At 36.5% G+C, this 17284-nt stretch overlaps 1 protein-coding gene across 2 annotated transcripts; it reads right to left on the reverse strand.

Moving 5' to 3' along the window:
* Positions 1-4970: 4970 nt before the first annotated feature.
* Positions 4971-16912, reverse strand: LOC121422091 (adenosine deaminase 2-like). 2 transcript variants are annotated; one of them, XM_041616906.1, is made up of 10 exons: positions 16790-16912; positions 14122-14481; positions 12668-12896; positions 11946-12156; positions 10951-11081; positions 9885-10087; positions 9208-9365; positions 7016-7218; positions 5792-5881; positions 4971-5100 (listed from the first exon to the last, which is right to left on the reverse strand). In XM_041616906.1, the coding sequence occupies exons 2-10, from the start codon at positions 14450-14452 to the stop codon at positions 5061-5063; spliced, it is 1596 nt and encodes a 531-aa protein (XP_041472840.1). In that variant the 5' UTR covers positions 14453-14481; positions 16790-16912; the 3' UTR covers positions 4971-5060. The 2 variants fall into 2 exon arrangements, with proteins under 2 accessions (XP_041472840.1, XP_041472839.1); XM_041616905.1 differs by having other exon boundaries at positions 16748-16912.
* Positions 16913-17284: the final 372 nt, after the last annotated feature.

Consider the following 17284-nt stretch of genomic DNA (forward strand, 5'->3'; position numbering starts at 1 on the left):
TTTTGCTCGTCAAATTTTCCAGCCCCTTGTCGTCCCCCCTACCTTTTGGGAGAGATTTCCGCCACTGCATGCATACACACATATTCACACCCTATCACAAACACACACACAATTACTTATAAACTGTAACAATAAGCAACAAAACAAAAGCCAATGTTCTTTATCCGATTTATTTATCAATCATACGATTAACATCCTAAGGAGGTAGCTATGGTTTATTTGTTGGGAGAACAGCAACCTTCCAATCTTTGAGCACCGGGTCCAGTATAAAATTCAATACTATCTTTTTTTAAACCCAAGTAATAAATTGAAGACTGGCTCGGGTTTCTTGGAAAGCCTTCATTTAAAGGTCAAGTTCACCCAGAAAGATGTTGATTTGAATTAAATAAAAGAAAACTAGTATAATGCTGAAAATTTCATCAAACTTGGATGTAAAATAATAAAGTTATGACATTTTAAATTGCACTTATTTGTCAAAAAACAGTGATATGCACAACTCAGTAAATGAGACAGACAATGATGTCTCTCACTCACTATTTCTTTTTATTTTTTTTACAGTTTGAATTCCACAATATTTCATTTTTTACATTTTTGACAATAAGGACAAACTTGACTGAACCATATAGTATTAAACAATGATAATTCTGCATGTTCAGTGAGGAGTTAATCGTTGTTTCACTTGACAATGAGAAAAATTACAATGTCACATTACAAAACACAAAAGAAATAGTGAGTGGACGATGTCATCAGTTTCCTCATTTGCATACTGATAAGGATGTGCATATAACTGTTTTGCGAAATTAAGTGAAGCTTTAAAATGTCTTAACTTTCTTATTTTACATCCAATTTTGAGGAAATTTTCAGTGTTTTTGGATTTTTCTCTTTTTATTCAAATCAACTTTTTGTTGGGGTGGACTTGTCCTTTAAAGGTCCCTTCTTTGGTTGCCAGCAAAACAAACCATTTATGATTAGTAAAAAGTAAACATGATTCTAGGTTAACTCTATATACTTATAATAAGAAAAGCCTTAGGCTGAAATGAAAAATGCATCCTTTGGATAACTATTATATCATGTTTAGAGCTTGGCCCGACATGATATTTACCTAACTTACATTTGTAGTTTTGTACATGATTTAAAATGGTCTGACCATTAAGCAAATGATATTACCCTAGCCTATACATGTACATTAAAACAGATATCTACATGTACCATGTATTCCAAAAAGTGCAATTACCTACAAAACAATTACTTAAACTTATAAATTCATAATCTGCATGAAATATTTTTTTCTGTTAAACAGTGTCATGCTTACATAAATACACAATTAAAAACAAGGCTTGGTTGTTAAATAATATGTAAAGCCATAAACAAACCCACACATTTGCATGCATGATACATACATGTAGCATATAACACCAAGTATCCTCTATGGAATAATCATTTTGTTTAACCTTATCTTAAGGCCTACAGCTTGTTTTTAAACATGATTTAACAATGACTTATATGCTAACAATTTAGCCATAACCCAGCCTGCAAAAAGACACACATACAAACATATACATGTACCACAAATCCATAAGTAAAATACACATGAAGCTCTTACCATCTCACATTTATGCAACTACTCTCATGTAAAAGATTTCAAGTTGCGCTAAGTTAGGCAAAGAAATTAATAACATTACCCAATATATCACAATAATATGATATGTCACAAGCATGGATTGTCAGCACACCTTTGGACAAAAACTTTTTGGTGTTTTGGACAAAAACAATTTTGTGCTCAACTTTTAAGATTAGTTGGTCCATATATGACCAGACACCCTGCAAAATCTTTTGTACCGTGTTCAAACAAGGTATTATATTTTTAGGATAAATATGATTATACATTTCAAACTAGAATACTACATATGCACACAAAAAGACAAGTACACAAAAGCCCGTTATACTACTTGTTCCACAAGTTACATGTATATGTCCACATGTTGCATTACATTACAAAACATCTTAATGTTTTGATACAAATATATCTCTTTGACATGTAATGTATGGCTAAGTCAATAAATTAGTCAATCATTCGGTCACATTTCAGTTGTTATATGGAAATGCTAATTGTTTCCATAATTTTATAAAATCTTTTGAGGGGCCAGTATCAGAAAAGGTTAATGATCAATTGCAAATATAAAAAATATGATTTCAATTGGTCATTTCGAACAAAATTCAAATGCATCCATAATTTTGATTGTTCACTGCAGTTTTATGATAGAATGCAAGCATTTGTATTAAACGGACTAGATGTAGGAGGGTTTGACAGCAATGAAATATCCTAAGACTTATATGATATAACAAAGTCTCAATATAAATACTCACCGACAAAAAACCCTGAAAAGAAGAATATCCACAAGAATTGTAAGGTATAGCCTTCTTAATCAAAGATGCGGAACATGATCATGACATTACTACCTACTTTTTATCGGTATTTCAAAACTCTCTTCAAGCAGTTGGAATACACTGCCTCATACATTTATTTACCTTGGCCACTTACTAAAGTCTCTAAAAGAATGCCAGAAGTTGTGAAAGTCAGGTAGAGGTTTCAGTTTTAAATTTGAGGCTTTCATCAAGGCTTTAGGATATTACCCGTAGTTTATAAATATTAGTGTGTTTATGTGGCAGTTTTGATAAACCCTAGAATCATGTATAGAAAGACGTTTGTGCAGAATCATGGTTGTGTTTGTTGTAAAAATGAACATGTATAAATCACAAATATGAAACAAAGAAAAAAGGTCATTTGGAAAGACATTTCTGCAGATTAGCATTAAACAAGTGGAACGCCTCTGGCAGTCTCGCCTGCATTACGAAATTCGATATAGCAAAAGTGTCGACTTTGAAAACAGCTATTGAATAATTATTCACAAAAGAATACTATGTCCATTAACCCAAGATGACCTTTGACCATGATCATGTGACCTAAGATATGTGCAAAACAATCATTCATACTTGATTACCCTTATGTCTATAGATGTGTCATGAACTACATGTGGAGATCCATACACTTTCTGTTATGATGCTAATTCAACAAATACCCCCCACATTATCAAAGTTTGTTGACCCTAAATGACCTTTGATTTAGGTCATGTAACCAGAAACATGCACAAGATATTCAGGGATACATGGGTACTCCAATGTCCCAAGTTTCATGAACTAGATCCATAAAATGTCAAAGTTATGATGACAATTCCTCAAATACCCCCAACATGGTCAAAGTTCGTTGACCCTAAGTGACCTTTGACCTTAGTTATTTGACCTGAAACACAGGCAGGATCTTTAGTTATACACTATCACCCTTATTTCCAAGCTTCATGAAACGGCATGGGAAAGAGGGTTGAATCATGATTCACGTTTGAAAATCTAGCTTATGAGGTCACATAATTTTCATGTACATTGTTGAACACAAGTGAATTCTAGCACCATTGTATAAGCTTCCGTTTATGTTCACTAACTTGGTCTACAAACAGTTGGTCTACTTCTCACAAAGTTCTCAGATAGTCTAATACCACATGGACTAAGAAGCTCATTTGGTCTACTATAAATTTGGTCTAATTAACCATTTAGTCTCATCATTTATACTTCAGTCACATTTACTCTACAGCGGCCATATGACGAATTATTTTATTCGAACCACCTATGTGTAGCTGGTACAAAAAATGTGAAAATGGCTGCTTTCGACTTGCTATACAACCGTCATAGATTAAATAAGACCAAGGTATTAGTTTAATGACCAGTTATTCCATGAGCACCTGCCCAGTAGAGGCGGATACTGGAGCTATATACATGTAAGAACCCAACATCATTATCGTCATCATCATCACTTATTATTTTTACTTTGTTAAATGAAAACTTTGATCATCATTTGTTGTTAGACCAAGTGGATATTACACAAAATTGGAAAGAAGACAACATGGTAAATGGGCTAATAAATGGCTATTAGACCGAATGGTTATTAAACAAACCGCTTGTAGACGAAGCAGAATTAGACCATGTGGGATAAGACAAAGTGGAAAGAAGACACTGGGCCCTGTCTAATAAAGAGTTGCGATCGATCCGATCAACCACAACTATGGAAAGCAACAATGTCAACATCTTTAAAATGCATGTTTGTTCAAATTTATTTTCCAGATAGAATATACATTCATTGTTTCTTAAAAATTCAGTGTGCTTCTCTTTATTTACAAAGGAAATTGTGCAAAGTGGGGGTGGAGGGCAGTTTTAAATAATAACACAGATGGATTTCCATACAGCCGAGGGTGATCGGACCAATCGCAACTCTTTGTAAGATGGAGCCCTTAACTCTGTAATAAATAGGTTAGCGATTAATCGCTAACTGAAATGACCAATCAAGATCCTTGCTGCATGCGCATATTGCTAAGTAGACTGACTATAAACCAATCAGCATTGTTTTTTACAATTAGCAATCAATCGCTAACCTTTGTGTTACGGGACCCTGGTGTAGATTAATTAGCATTGAGCAAAAGACAGCAATATACCCAAAGTCCATGGCCCGAATTCTGAAGTCGGGTTTAACTTAAACTCGGGTTTAAAGTTGTGGTTTTAATATGGGAAGCCAAAAGTGTCAAAATCTTTATTAAAATGTAAGTTTATTTTGTTTACTGTGATCTTCCCTGATGCATCGATGGTGAAGACAATCATCTATTTATACCTTCTAGACAATTATGAATGATTTGAGAGCCAAATGAGCTGAAATATGATATCTCTACAGTAAGTGATTTATGTAACGATTGGCTATCCATATTCAAAACACAACTTTAAACCTGAGTTAATCATCTATTTATACCTTCTAGACAATTATGAATGATTTGTGAGCCAAATGAGATGAAATATGTTATCTCTACAGTAAGTGATTTATGTAACGATTGGCTATCCATATTTAAAACACAACTTTAAACCTGAGTTAAACCCGACTTCAGAATACGGGCCAATGGATATTTAGAGAATATCGTGTAGTACCCATTGTGTAGAACAGCACCGTGGCACATATTAATGCATCACAGCTCCTCTTTCACTGTTGTTCCAGTACGTTCATATCTGCAAAGAAAAAAATAAATAAAAAGATCAATATGCAGCCATTACAAGAAACTTGCATATATCACCTGATGCCTCTAAAATCAACCTCAAGACTTGCAATCAATTACAATCGTTGGCCTGCTTCATGCAACAGAAATTATGAATCTATCTGCGGTAATTGGATATTTAGATCTTATTACATATACTGAAGTCTATTGCCCTTGATATTAGCAAAAAAAAAAAAAAAAGTTTCTTAAAACATGCTCCTTATACCTTGGTCACATTTGCTCTAAGGCAGCCATATGGCAAGTCGAAAACAGCCGTTATAATATCTTTTTGTCCAACTACATATAGGTGGTTTGAATTAAAAGTAATAAAACGTCGGTTTTCAACTCGCCGCACGGCCTCCATAGAGCAAATGTGACCAAGGTATTAGCATGTACTTTTATTCAGCTTCACTGAATAATACTGAATAAGTAAAGAAGTACATCTGACAAGTTGTTACTTTGATGCACAATGTATCGTTTCATATGGATGAAAAATAGATTGTATGGAAAAGGGTATCCCATTTCCTTATTCGTCAATAGGCTTTTCAATAAATAATAACAAGCCAATTCAATTAAAGAAAACAAATTTCCTTGCAACAGCCAAATATACTGCAAAATTAAATATTTGACATTTTGTTATATAATCAAAGAAATTAGTAACATACTTTGCAATTATTTCATCCAGGAAGATGTCCCACTTGGCTTGCCATAGACCATTAGCTGCGGCCTTTTCATGCTCTGTCATGGCACTGTATCTGCAAGATTAAAGACACATACGATGGGGGTGTTTCACAAAGATTGACTAAGTGTCCTATCGGTTTATGTTCTTTGCTAGCTAGGTTCAGACTTATTTGCAAATTTGCTATCTTGTGTTCCAACTAATTTGAGCTGAAAACTAGTGTGAAGTGTATAACGATATACCTCCTATAGGATAACCTCAAAGTATAATTCTTGCATTTGATGAAAATCAAAGCCATTGATATCAGACTATTATGGACATAGGGACCTGCCTTTGAACAAAAGTTTTAAAAATAATATTGAAGATAAATAAAAGTAGTTGCAGTAAACACTGATTTCATGACAAAGTCAGTAAAACCAGACTTAATTGTTACTATATCATCGAGGATCTAGATCTGGTACAGTTACATAAACTGAACTTTGTGAAATCTTGAAATCTACGCTGAAAAATGTTCACACTGAAGATCACCAACACAGATAAGCGCACGTGGGACAGTGTATTATTATTATTGCTTTGAATGTCAGCCTGACGCTTGACCCAAATCCTGTGCTTATTTGCTTATTTCTCAGCAATTACACAATTTCTTCCAGAATCCTTTGGCACATGTTTTTTATTTATACAAACAGACACTTTGGTGGTCATTTCATTGGATTCTGTACGAACTCATTTTGAAATCGTCACCACAACTGGCATTTATCTTTAAGATCAACTACTAAATACTTGGGGGAGGAGTGGGCCACTTAAATAAAGAGTCATTCATATGAACAACTATAGGATTTCAAAACTACCCTAGACCCTAAATATATCATTTTTCTTACAGATCAAATAAGATTTTCAAAGATATTTAAGAGCAAGGAGCGAAGCTATCGACCTTGTCATGCAGGTGCTTTTGCATTTTCCAAAGTTAAATTGAAGGATTTTGTGCACACTTTTGATGAACTTTGTGAAAAAGTTAGTTTTCAAAATTCTGGGGGAGGGGGAACAACTGTCCCCCTGCCCTCCACCCCCGCTGTGCACAGTGTATTGTATGTGTCTACAGCCCCTACAGTAAATGCACTCTGGCCACCCCAGATGTTAAATATTTGGCAAGTGGATCTTGAAAAATAAATCATAAAGTTTTATGAAAGCCATTGATAAACCAATTCCTTACTTGAATGTGTTCAAAGCTAGCTGCTTGAGTAGCGTCAAGCCGGTTGTCTCTCCGGACATGGCCATGAAGGCCATGTAATAGTCATGTGACAATGGCAATGATCCCCACGCTGCGGGGTCATCAGAGCTGACCACCACCGGGTAGTCGTCCGCTATCAGGGTAGCACCGATGTGGTTCCTCAAATCATGGACCAGGTGAAGCACCTACAGAACACGGGCATGAAGTGATAAGATAATCCCAATGTCACATCGCTTGATGATGAAAAAAATATTCATGCTTCTACTAGCTTGTAATTTTAGCATGCAAGCTCTACACATACATGTGGATGAGATTAAAATCACATCATAGCTTACAAAAGTTACAATGGGTGATAGAGTATTTGCTTGGGCCCTTGAGTACTCCAGACTATATTAAAAGAATTTCAATTCATCTTTATTAATTATATGTATTATTATAAGGGGCATATTTAGTGCAATACAATCATAATTAAAGTGATTGGTTAACATTGGTTTGACTTTAAAAAAATCTGAGCTAGAAAGTCACACTTGTCACCTGTGTCTGTGATATGTTATAAAAATGAAGCCCAGAAAAAAATGTGTTCGAAAATAATCATTTAGTGCTTCAAAAATTGAAATATAAAGTGACCGGAAACAGCATCTTAATTTCATCCCATACACTTAAGTGTACTATTTAGGCATCTATAAGACGCCTATTTACAAAATCAGGGTTTGCCTTGTAGTTTTTGGCTTTTCATTCTCAATAATGGTTGTTTTCAGGGTTTATTAGTTCTAATACATGCACTTGTACACATGTTTCATATTGGTTTGAGAATTTTTTAAATCGGCTGCTCACAAAGTTAAACAATACCTTTAATGTTAAATTATTATTTTTTTTATATGCAGTTAAAAAATCGATTATATGGACTTGATGTTACCATCACAACATGATAAAATTGGTCCATATATACCAAATTATCACCACTACACCGTAATTTTTTTATCATTACTTGCACTACAATAATAATAATTATAATAACCATGTCTAAGCTTGCATTTATGTAGATAATGCTTTTTTTTGTTAATAAATCAGAACACAAATCAACTTGTTCTGAATTCTATGATTCCTATGGATTCCTATGATTCCTATGGAGGCGCGATAGCTCAGTAGGTAGCGCGGGGGATTCGTATTCTGGTGACCCGGGTTTGATTCCCACTAGGTGCGCTAGTGCCCTTTGGTAAGGCATTAACCCTATCTAGGCCGGGGGGGGGCCTCGGAGGCCCCCCCCTCAACAAATCGCGCAATATTTTCGCCGCGCGAAATTTTTTGACCGCGCCACTCGCTGACTTTTTACTTTCAAGTCTTGCGCAACTTTTGAGACCAACTTTGCGTCCTCCGGGTACGTGGTTCCGAAATTACGCAACATTATGTAAGTGCATGTCAGACCGAAAATTGCTCAAAAACGTGATTTCGTGTACAAAGTCAATGCAAATTGTGTTTTCAACCAAAATTCATAAATGTATGATTATTTTTAGTTTTGCTGCTCTAAATGTATTTATTTTATGCTTTTTATGATCACAGAAGAGTCCCCAACAAATTTCATTGAAAAAACAATGAAAAACAAAAGGTCAAAAAACAAAGAAATACATAAGAAATTGCAAAAAACAATAAAATACATAAGAAAATGATTTGATATCGCAATTTTTTTCATGTACACTTGCTAAGAACACCACAAACAGTTTCTATACCAAAAATTAGTACATTTGGAGCTTTATTTAGGGAGTTAGAGGAAAAAGTATGATTTCGCATACTAATTACGCATAAATTAGCATAATCACTTAATAGTGACTCGCACGAAAAAAATTACTATACAGTCTTGGAGATTATGTCCCAGGCAACCAGCATGCCAATTTTCGGCGCGATCGCGCGGTCGACGGCCGAGATCTTAGGGGGGGGCCTGGGAGGCCCCCCCCCCGGCCATATGAACTCCCAAAATACCCCGGCCTAGATAGGGTTAATCCTCTGTACCAGGTCCTTCGGAGGGGACTTTAAGCCGTCGGTCCTCTGGTTGCTTGCTTACAAGCATTCATGCTTTCTTAGCAATCCGGTAAAAAATCACCACATCCATCCTATGGGTTTGTCATTATACATCAACCTGTTCTAGTAGACCATGGGTTAGTATAAACATCACATACCTGGTTTGAAATTGGGTTTAGCTCGATCGCGATGCCCTTTGACTTTACAATCTCCATGACAGAGGGATGCTTAGTGATGGCGAAGCCATGTCCAATGCGACTGGTATTGAGAAGAATAGCGTCAATGAGATTGTCATCAACAAACGTTCCTTGCCAGTCTGCAATGATAAAGAATTGACTTATATGTAAATATGGCTTCAGTCATAATAACATGTCATGCCTTTGCAGCACGTGCACTCGTTAAGGGTATCAAAAACACAGATTTTCAAGAAAAAGGGTGGTTTTGAAAGACTGGTCAAAGGCCAAGCACGGGGTCAAACGTATTTAGGGTATTTTTTTCCATAGCTTTTGTTTTTAAGAACTAGCCAAGCATGATAAGAGTATGTTTTTTCACAAGGTTTTTCCCCGGGGTCATATTCTAGTGACAACCTGTTTAGGGGCCAAAATATGTAAAAAAAAGCCAGCGAAAAACTTGTTTAGGGGGTTATTTTTCACACAGAGAAAAAAAACTTGTTTACGGGGTGTTTGGAAATGATTTGGTCATGCATGTGTACAGCAATACATTTGACTGCCCCCCCGGGGGTGGGATTCAAACCCTCAACCCTTGGTTTGGGAGACAAATGACTGAACCACTACATCAAGACGCCTCTACAATCAAAATTGTTTTAGGTGCATACTTGTTTCACCCGCATGGAAGAAAAACGGCAAGTCTGCCCCAACTTCGGAGGGGTACAGGAGCTCGTTGAGATAGTCAGAGATGGGCCCGCCTCCATCCTCTTGGGCTACTAGGTCGTACCCAGCAAAGTAGTCCGGGTACCTCTTACGTAGATCTATCGCCTGTAGGACCTGGTCCATGATGAAGGTTCTATTGACAGGATGTCTGGACAGAAAGTACAAAAATGCTGATTTTTATTCATTCGCAGATGAGACCTGCACAAAACAAGATACTTGTAGTACATGTACATGTTGTAGAAGAAGTAGTAACAGTAGAAGTAGTAGTAGTGGTAGTTAGAAGTAAATGTGGTAAATAACTAAATATAGTAGTTGAATATTTGTTCACATTGGATTAAACATACTGATGCAACACAAATGGGATCAGTATTTATAGAATATTCTCACTTTCTCTTCTGACCTATATTTCATATTTAGGGCTCTTAATCAGATGCTTTCTTTTCAATATAATCACTAAATTTTGTAAATTTGTCATGAAAATGCTAAGATGTTAAGATCTTAGTGATTATCTTCCTTTAAATATTTTTTTTGTACTGAAAAAGATATTGATAAAATGAAAATTGGAATATTAAAGGGATGGGCCGGGCTGGAAATATTTATATCTAAATAGAGTAACGTTTATAGAGCAAAATGATGAAAAGTTCAGCAAAATCGGATAACAAATAACAAAGTTACTGAATTTTAAAATTTATCAATATTTTGTAAAAACAGTTATATGCACATTGCCATGAATATTCATCAGGTGGGCTGATGATGACACATCCCCAATTTCCTTTTTCTTGTGTTATTACATGAAATCATTAATGTTTCATGTTTTCAAACATGTGTAAATGATGCGTCTCCATTATGATGAAATAAGTTGTGGCAATAAATAACCAATGCACTGAATCAGTTGTCAATCCAATTGTTTAAGTTCTTGGTAGAAAAGTTTTGAATAAACCTAATTTCACATAATAAAATACAAAAAAGAACCAAATCACTAAACGTGGTCAATTTGACATGAAGGGTTACCTGATGGAAGATTCAATAATTTTGAGGCCCAAAAATTCATTCGGATAGGACTTCTTGAATTCCTCTGCAACCTTGATGAACTTCTGCAAGGTGTACTCTGGAGAATGAATGGTACCATCCAACTCCTCAAGCTGAAAGAAAAAAAGAATTAAGAAATTGATTCTTAAAGCTAAATGATAGTAGTGGCAGCAAAACACTAATTTCGTGAGAAAGTCTGTAAAACCAAGGTTAAGTATGACTATATCATCGTGTATCTAGATCTGGTACAGTTACATAAAATGAACTTTGTGAAATCATAAAATCTAAGCTGAAAAACGATCACACTGAAGATCTCAGCAATTACACAATTTCTTCCAGAATCCTTTGACACATATTTTTTATTCATACAAACAGACACTTGGGTGGTCATTATATTAGATTCTGTAAAAAGTAATTTTGAGATCGTTACCAGAACTGGAATTTTAACTTTAACCCTTTACATGCAAATGTTGCAAAATTGCACATTTGTACAATTAGATTTGAGATTTGTAAGAATAAGCTCCAGTCTGGTACTAACAAGTATTCCCAAATAATTTTATCAACTTAGAAAGTAAAATGATGATAATGAGCAGAAATTATCATTTTCCAGAATTACCTTGGTTACAGAGAAGTAACACCCCCTTTGGACCCTATACATATCCCCCCCCCCAAACTGAAAAGCAAAAAATACACTCTTTTAAAATATATTCTTGTGTTCCAAAATTGGACCTGATTGACCTAGGTTACCACAGGAAAAAATGGTCTAATCCCTTTTTTGTCAGCATTTCAGCATTTTGGGCCACCTGTATTACATCACGTACTAAACATTCAACATCTTAAATCAGATACCTTTTTAGGTCTATTTGGACATGCATGATAGATATCCACTTGTCAGTGGAAGAGGCCCCCGAGGGGGCCAAGGCCAAATCCATCCCATGCTGACCCCACCCTCCAAGTCTTTGGTCAAACAAACTTACTGGAAAGAGCAAGGATCTGATCTCCACATACTGGACATTGTCCTGGACCATCTGAAGGAGACTCTGCCTCACAAACAGTTCAAACGATGTGGTGCTGTAGTACAGGTCCGTCAGAGAGTTCAACGCCTTCAGGAACCGAAGCCAGGACATCGTTGTGTTTGCGTACACATCGTCCGGGTGCTGGGCAAACATTGTCAGGTTATGGTATAGTCTAGCAGCATGGTAGAAATTAGTAATCATTAATTGCCATTTTTAGGGAAGCCCTGTTTAATTTTTTTTTCACATTTAAGCAACTGCTGATTTTTGGAGACCATTATCATTTGGAAGTATACACTCATTGTTTGATTATCTTACAAAAAAAAGTTTTTACTGATCCAGTCAGTAACAACTGGACAAGTAGGCATTAAAATGCCTGGTCGTCACTTTTCATAGGTCAAAAGGGTAATTTCATTAACCAAAACACGAGTTAATAACATTTTTGTGTCTCACAATAATTTGGTCATAATATGGTTGCCTTTTATGTTTAAATATGAAGATGACATATTATCATCAAAGTTTTATTATTATCATTATTATTAATATCATCATTATAAATGTGTTATTGATTGCACACTCCATCCAAAGACGCTCATGACCCTATTATCATTATAATTAATAATTTATATTTTATTATTATGATTATCATTATAATTATCATTGACACAAAGCACTGCCACACTTACAACTGATCAAAAGAAGAGGAGCCCATCGCCTCTCTTTCTTCGGAGACGAGGAGCCACTCCGTCTTGCATTCCGCTGGCTTCTCCTGGGGCATGGCCTCTGAAAACTTGAAGTGGATTGACGAGAAGTAATCATCCATGACGCAGTAGTGTAGGTGCGGAAGATATGTAATTGTCTGAATCACCCACCACGGATCGGCCATTGAAATCTCATGAATGTGGAGGATGCCCCCTGGAGTCCAAAACACAACAGAAGTCATAGCTTTCTTAGTCTTATAAGAGGTATCTTATAACATAACAAATGCAGGCATATAAATAGAGTACAAAGGACAGAGCCTATGGGAAAGCTGTCAACACAATCTTGCCATAACTTACTGACTTTAAATTGATTTTGAATAATTAATTTGAAATTTGAATACCCTGGTAGTTGGAGTAATCTCATTTCTAAAACAGCCATAACTCTCCTATTCATTATCTGATTTCTTTTACCATTCTTAATTTCCTCCTCTCTCCTACCATTTCATGACCATGGTTGAATTCCCCTATAAACCATGACAAGGTTAGGACACTTTTTGCCCTTTATTACTGTCAACATTTGGTCCTAAACCCCGAGGAGTGTACTTACAACATAGTATACATGTATGATACGTATGTGCCGCGGTCGAGAGCCCCATTTTCACCTTAAATTTCCGTTCCAGAGCATAACCAATTTAGAGAGCAAAAAAAATTCCCTATTTTCCCCGTTCCAGGGACCCTCAAATTTGTGATTTTTCATTCGAGTGCCCGCTCAGACTCAGCGCACCACACTGGCAAATTGCCATTGGCTGCGTAAATTCAAAGGACAACTCTGCTCAGCGATTCAGAGATTTTTGGTTCAGAGACTGTTGACTGTTCATCACGCAAAAACTTAATGACCAATTTTATGCAAATTCATGCAGCAAACATGCTTGATTTGTGCCGTTCCGGAGCATTGCATTTAGTAATCAGTGATCCCAGAGTAGTTCGGGAGACCCCCATTTAAGGATCAAAGGTTAGTTCCAGAGCCCCCTATTTTGTTTTGGTGCAGCCCATAGGTATCACTTTGTAAATCGAGCCCTAAACCGAGCTGCAGTAAGTTCAATTCAATGATAAATTCAGGATTTCCAGTTACCCAACTGGTTCCAGTTAGAAATTATTTCCAGTTGGAAGTCATTTCCAGTTACCCAACTGGTTCCAGTAAGGATTTCCAGTTGCCCGACGGGTTCCAATTGGTTTCAACTGGAAAGTGTTATATTCTAGTTAAAACCAATTGTTGAACTTTGGTCCTGGGTTAAGAGTTAATTACGTATAAACATGGAATATTACAATTTCATAGAGGGTTCTTTCTCCCAACACTGCAATAGAAATGTAAAAACTTCTTCTTTCATTAACACCCCAAATATGAAACTATTCTAAAAAAACCTAAAATTGTATGTTACCTTTTGGCATTCTTTTAATGATGTCAAATACAACACTTTTTTCAACAAGCGGTTTTCCTTCCAAGAAATTCACAGTTGGTGGGAATGTCTCTGCAAACCCCTCAATGAACTCCTTTTTCTTTGCTGCCAGCAAAATATCGTCCACTCTCTTCTCTTTTTGGTTCAGGACCAGATCTGCTCCAACACCTCGCACAATTTCATTCTGTAGAAACTGGTTTCTCTCATCCAAGTACTTCGAAAGTGGGACGCCGCCATCAGCCCTTGTTGAGTAGAACAGTCCTAGGCAGAGCAGAAGTTGGGAGAAGCACCAGGAATGATGAAAAAGCTCCATCTTTTTCAGCAAACATAAGCAGCAGGGACCTTGAAATTGATTAAAAATATATGAGAACTTTTATTAAAACAAAACGAAATAATTCAAATAAGGTACGGTAACAAATAAAGGCCAAGATCTATTCTTCATCATCATCAGCTGCACCATCACCACCACCATTATCATCATCACCACCTTTAATTTATCAGCACCACCATCATCGTGCATCATCACCACCATCATCACGATAATAATAATAATATGTGTGATTTGTAATGTGCTACATCCACTCGGCAGAATGCCCAAGGCGCAGTGAAAGAAGAAAGAAAGAACGAAAGAGAACAGGTACAAATATAATAGTAATAGATCCAGGAACAATTAAGAGTAAGAGGCATTGAATAGACGAGTCTTAAGGTAACGTTTAAAAGTATCAATGGACGTGCATTCACGGATTGTCAGGGGAAGACCATTCCATAGAACAGGGCCAGCATGAGCAAAAGCCCGAGCCCCCATGTCTTAACGGATTTAGGAATAACTAGGGAACCAGAGTTTGATGAACGTAGGGACCTGACTGGAGTGTATTTGCTGATTAGATTAATATTGTACTGTGGAGCAGAGCCGTTAATTGCATGGAATACAAGGAGAAGGATTTTGAAGATGATGCGATCGTTGACCTTTAACCAATGAAGGGATTTCAGAATGGGTGTGATATGAACATGTTTTTTAGATAGGGTGACCAAACGTGCTGCAGCGTTCTGGAGCTTTTGGAGTTTAGACAACTGGGTGTTGGGTAAATTGTAAAGTAAGGCATTCCCGAAGTCAATTCGTGAAGAAATCGGAGCATGAACCAATTTTTCAGTAGATTTTGACTAATATTTCCTGATGAACCCAATATTGCGGAGCTGATACCTTACAGACCTACAAATGTTGGTTATTTGATTTGACATAGACATTCCATAATCTAACATGACACCTAGGTTACGACACGTCTGGGACACATTAATGGTACATATCATCATGACCACCATCATAAGCACCATCATCAGCACCAGCATCATCACCAAGATTTGGCTGTAGTGTAGAGATTTCTGGATCATTCAGCAATGTCTGTAGTTGGCTGTAGGCCTCGTTTCTTCTCTTCATGTTCAAATGTACATGTATACTGTAAGTAAAATTGGAGCTTACACCATTTAAAGTAAACCAATATCTGTTAAGGCCATCTACATTTTTTTCAATAAACTAATTTATCCTAGTTCAAAAATACAAATTATATCTGTTCTAGAGCATGTAGAGGGAATTATTTTTTCCAATAGTCACGAAAGTGACTAGACTAAGCATTTTTACTAGTCTAGAGTCACACTACTCTTTAATGAAGAAGATATCTAATTAATAATGCAAGTATATAAAAAAGTTAGACGAATGAGATGAGATGCTCACATTTTCTGCATAACAATGAAAGGAAAACGTTCCTTGGGATTGGATCATACTTGCATTGGGTGTAAATAGCCTACATAACGTCATATGATTCAAGTAGGGTGATTAATAGTTCAACCCCCCCGCCAAAAAAAAAATGTTTGCTGCTGTTTGAATTTACGCTGGGCGGCCAGTGAATAAATTGATGATTATTTGATGCAAAAATGCAATGTTTCATTGTTTGCTTGTCCTTGAGAGTTGAGGATTGCACATGTTTGCTTCTGCCGTTGTGTGCTGGAATTCCTGGAAACACTGTTAACTGTTTTCTTGTGACAATAAATACACAGAACTTTTTCTCAAATAATCCCTGAAATATTACCAATTTTGTTTGTATCTCTGGTTCGACCTCATCTGGAATATGGGAACATTTTATGGCACATGAGATTCAAAATGGATGCAGACAAAGTAGAGGTGCAAAGGAGAGCTATTCGCATGATTCCTGGTCTCCAGAGCTTACCGTATGAGCAACGTCTAGAGAAACTAAACCTTCACTCACTGTTTTACAGAAGACAAAGAGGAGATATGATTACTGTGTACAATCTGTTAAATGGAAAGTTTGGGATCTCGAGTGACACATTTTTCACACCAGCAATCCATTCAGCAACTAGAGGTCACAAGTTCAAGCTCTTCACAGGACAATCTCGGTTGGAACTAAGGAGCAATTTTTTTAGTCAAAGAGTAATTTCTGACTGGAACAAACTGCCTACAGAAGTAGTGGAGGCAAAATCAGTGGAAATGTTTAAACATCTGTTGGATAAATTTTGGTGGGGGGAAGATTTAAAACCTCTATTTCTCAACGCACGTAAAGTTTCACAAGTTTAAACTGTTTAGACCGTCAATTACCAGAAGTATCGGAAAATCTACAGTAGTCCTTCATTTCCGTACCTGATGTGATGTGACACTAATACACTCTACTGCTGGACCACCAACTCCTCAGATGTCACTATACATATCACCAGGATCTGGCCCACTTAAAGGAACAGATCATGCGTCAACTCCAGCCTGTACCTCACTACCTGTATCACTTCAGAAAATTCAGCTTGCCACATTAGCTATATTATTGGCCTTGACTTGAGCCTGACTATTGTCTATAGTCTATGTTGTAACAATCATGTTCTGCAAGAAAGTTCCAATTAAGAAGCGGCATAAGAAGCTCTGGATGACTATAGCCTGGCAAATAAAACTATCATTTGTGTTGCCATCAGGACAGTAGACTTAGATTTATTCAAAATAAGTGTCCTGACGTGTTTATAATTGTATGTTTGTATCGCGCCTCTGCACAGCACTGCATTACATACAATGTGTACGTACTGGTAGTGTACCAGCTGATTTGAGAGCGCGCGCTTGGGCAGCCGATATCACCTGACCTGCTATAGAATG

This window comes from Lytechinus variegatus, chromosome 9 (genome assembly GCF_018143015.1).
Source record: "Lytechinus variegatus isolate NC3 chromosome 9, Lvar_3.0, whole genome shotgun sequence".
Lineage (NCBI taxonomy): Eukaryota > Metazoa > Echinodermata > Echinoidea > Temnopleuroida > Toxopneustidae > Lytechinus > Lytechinus variegatus.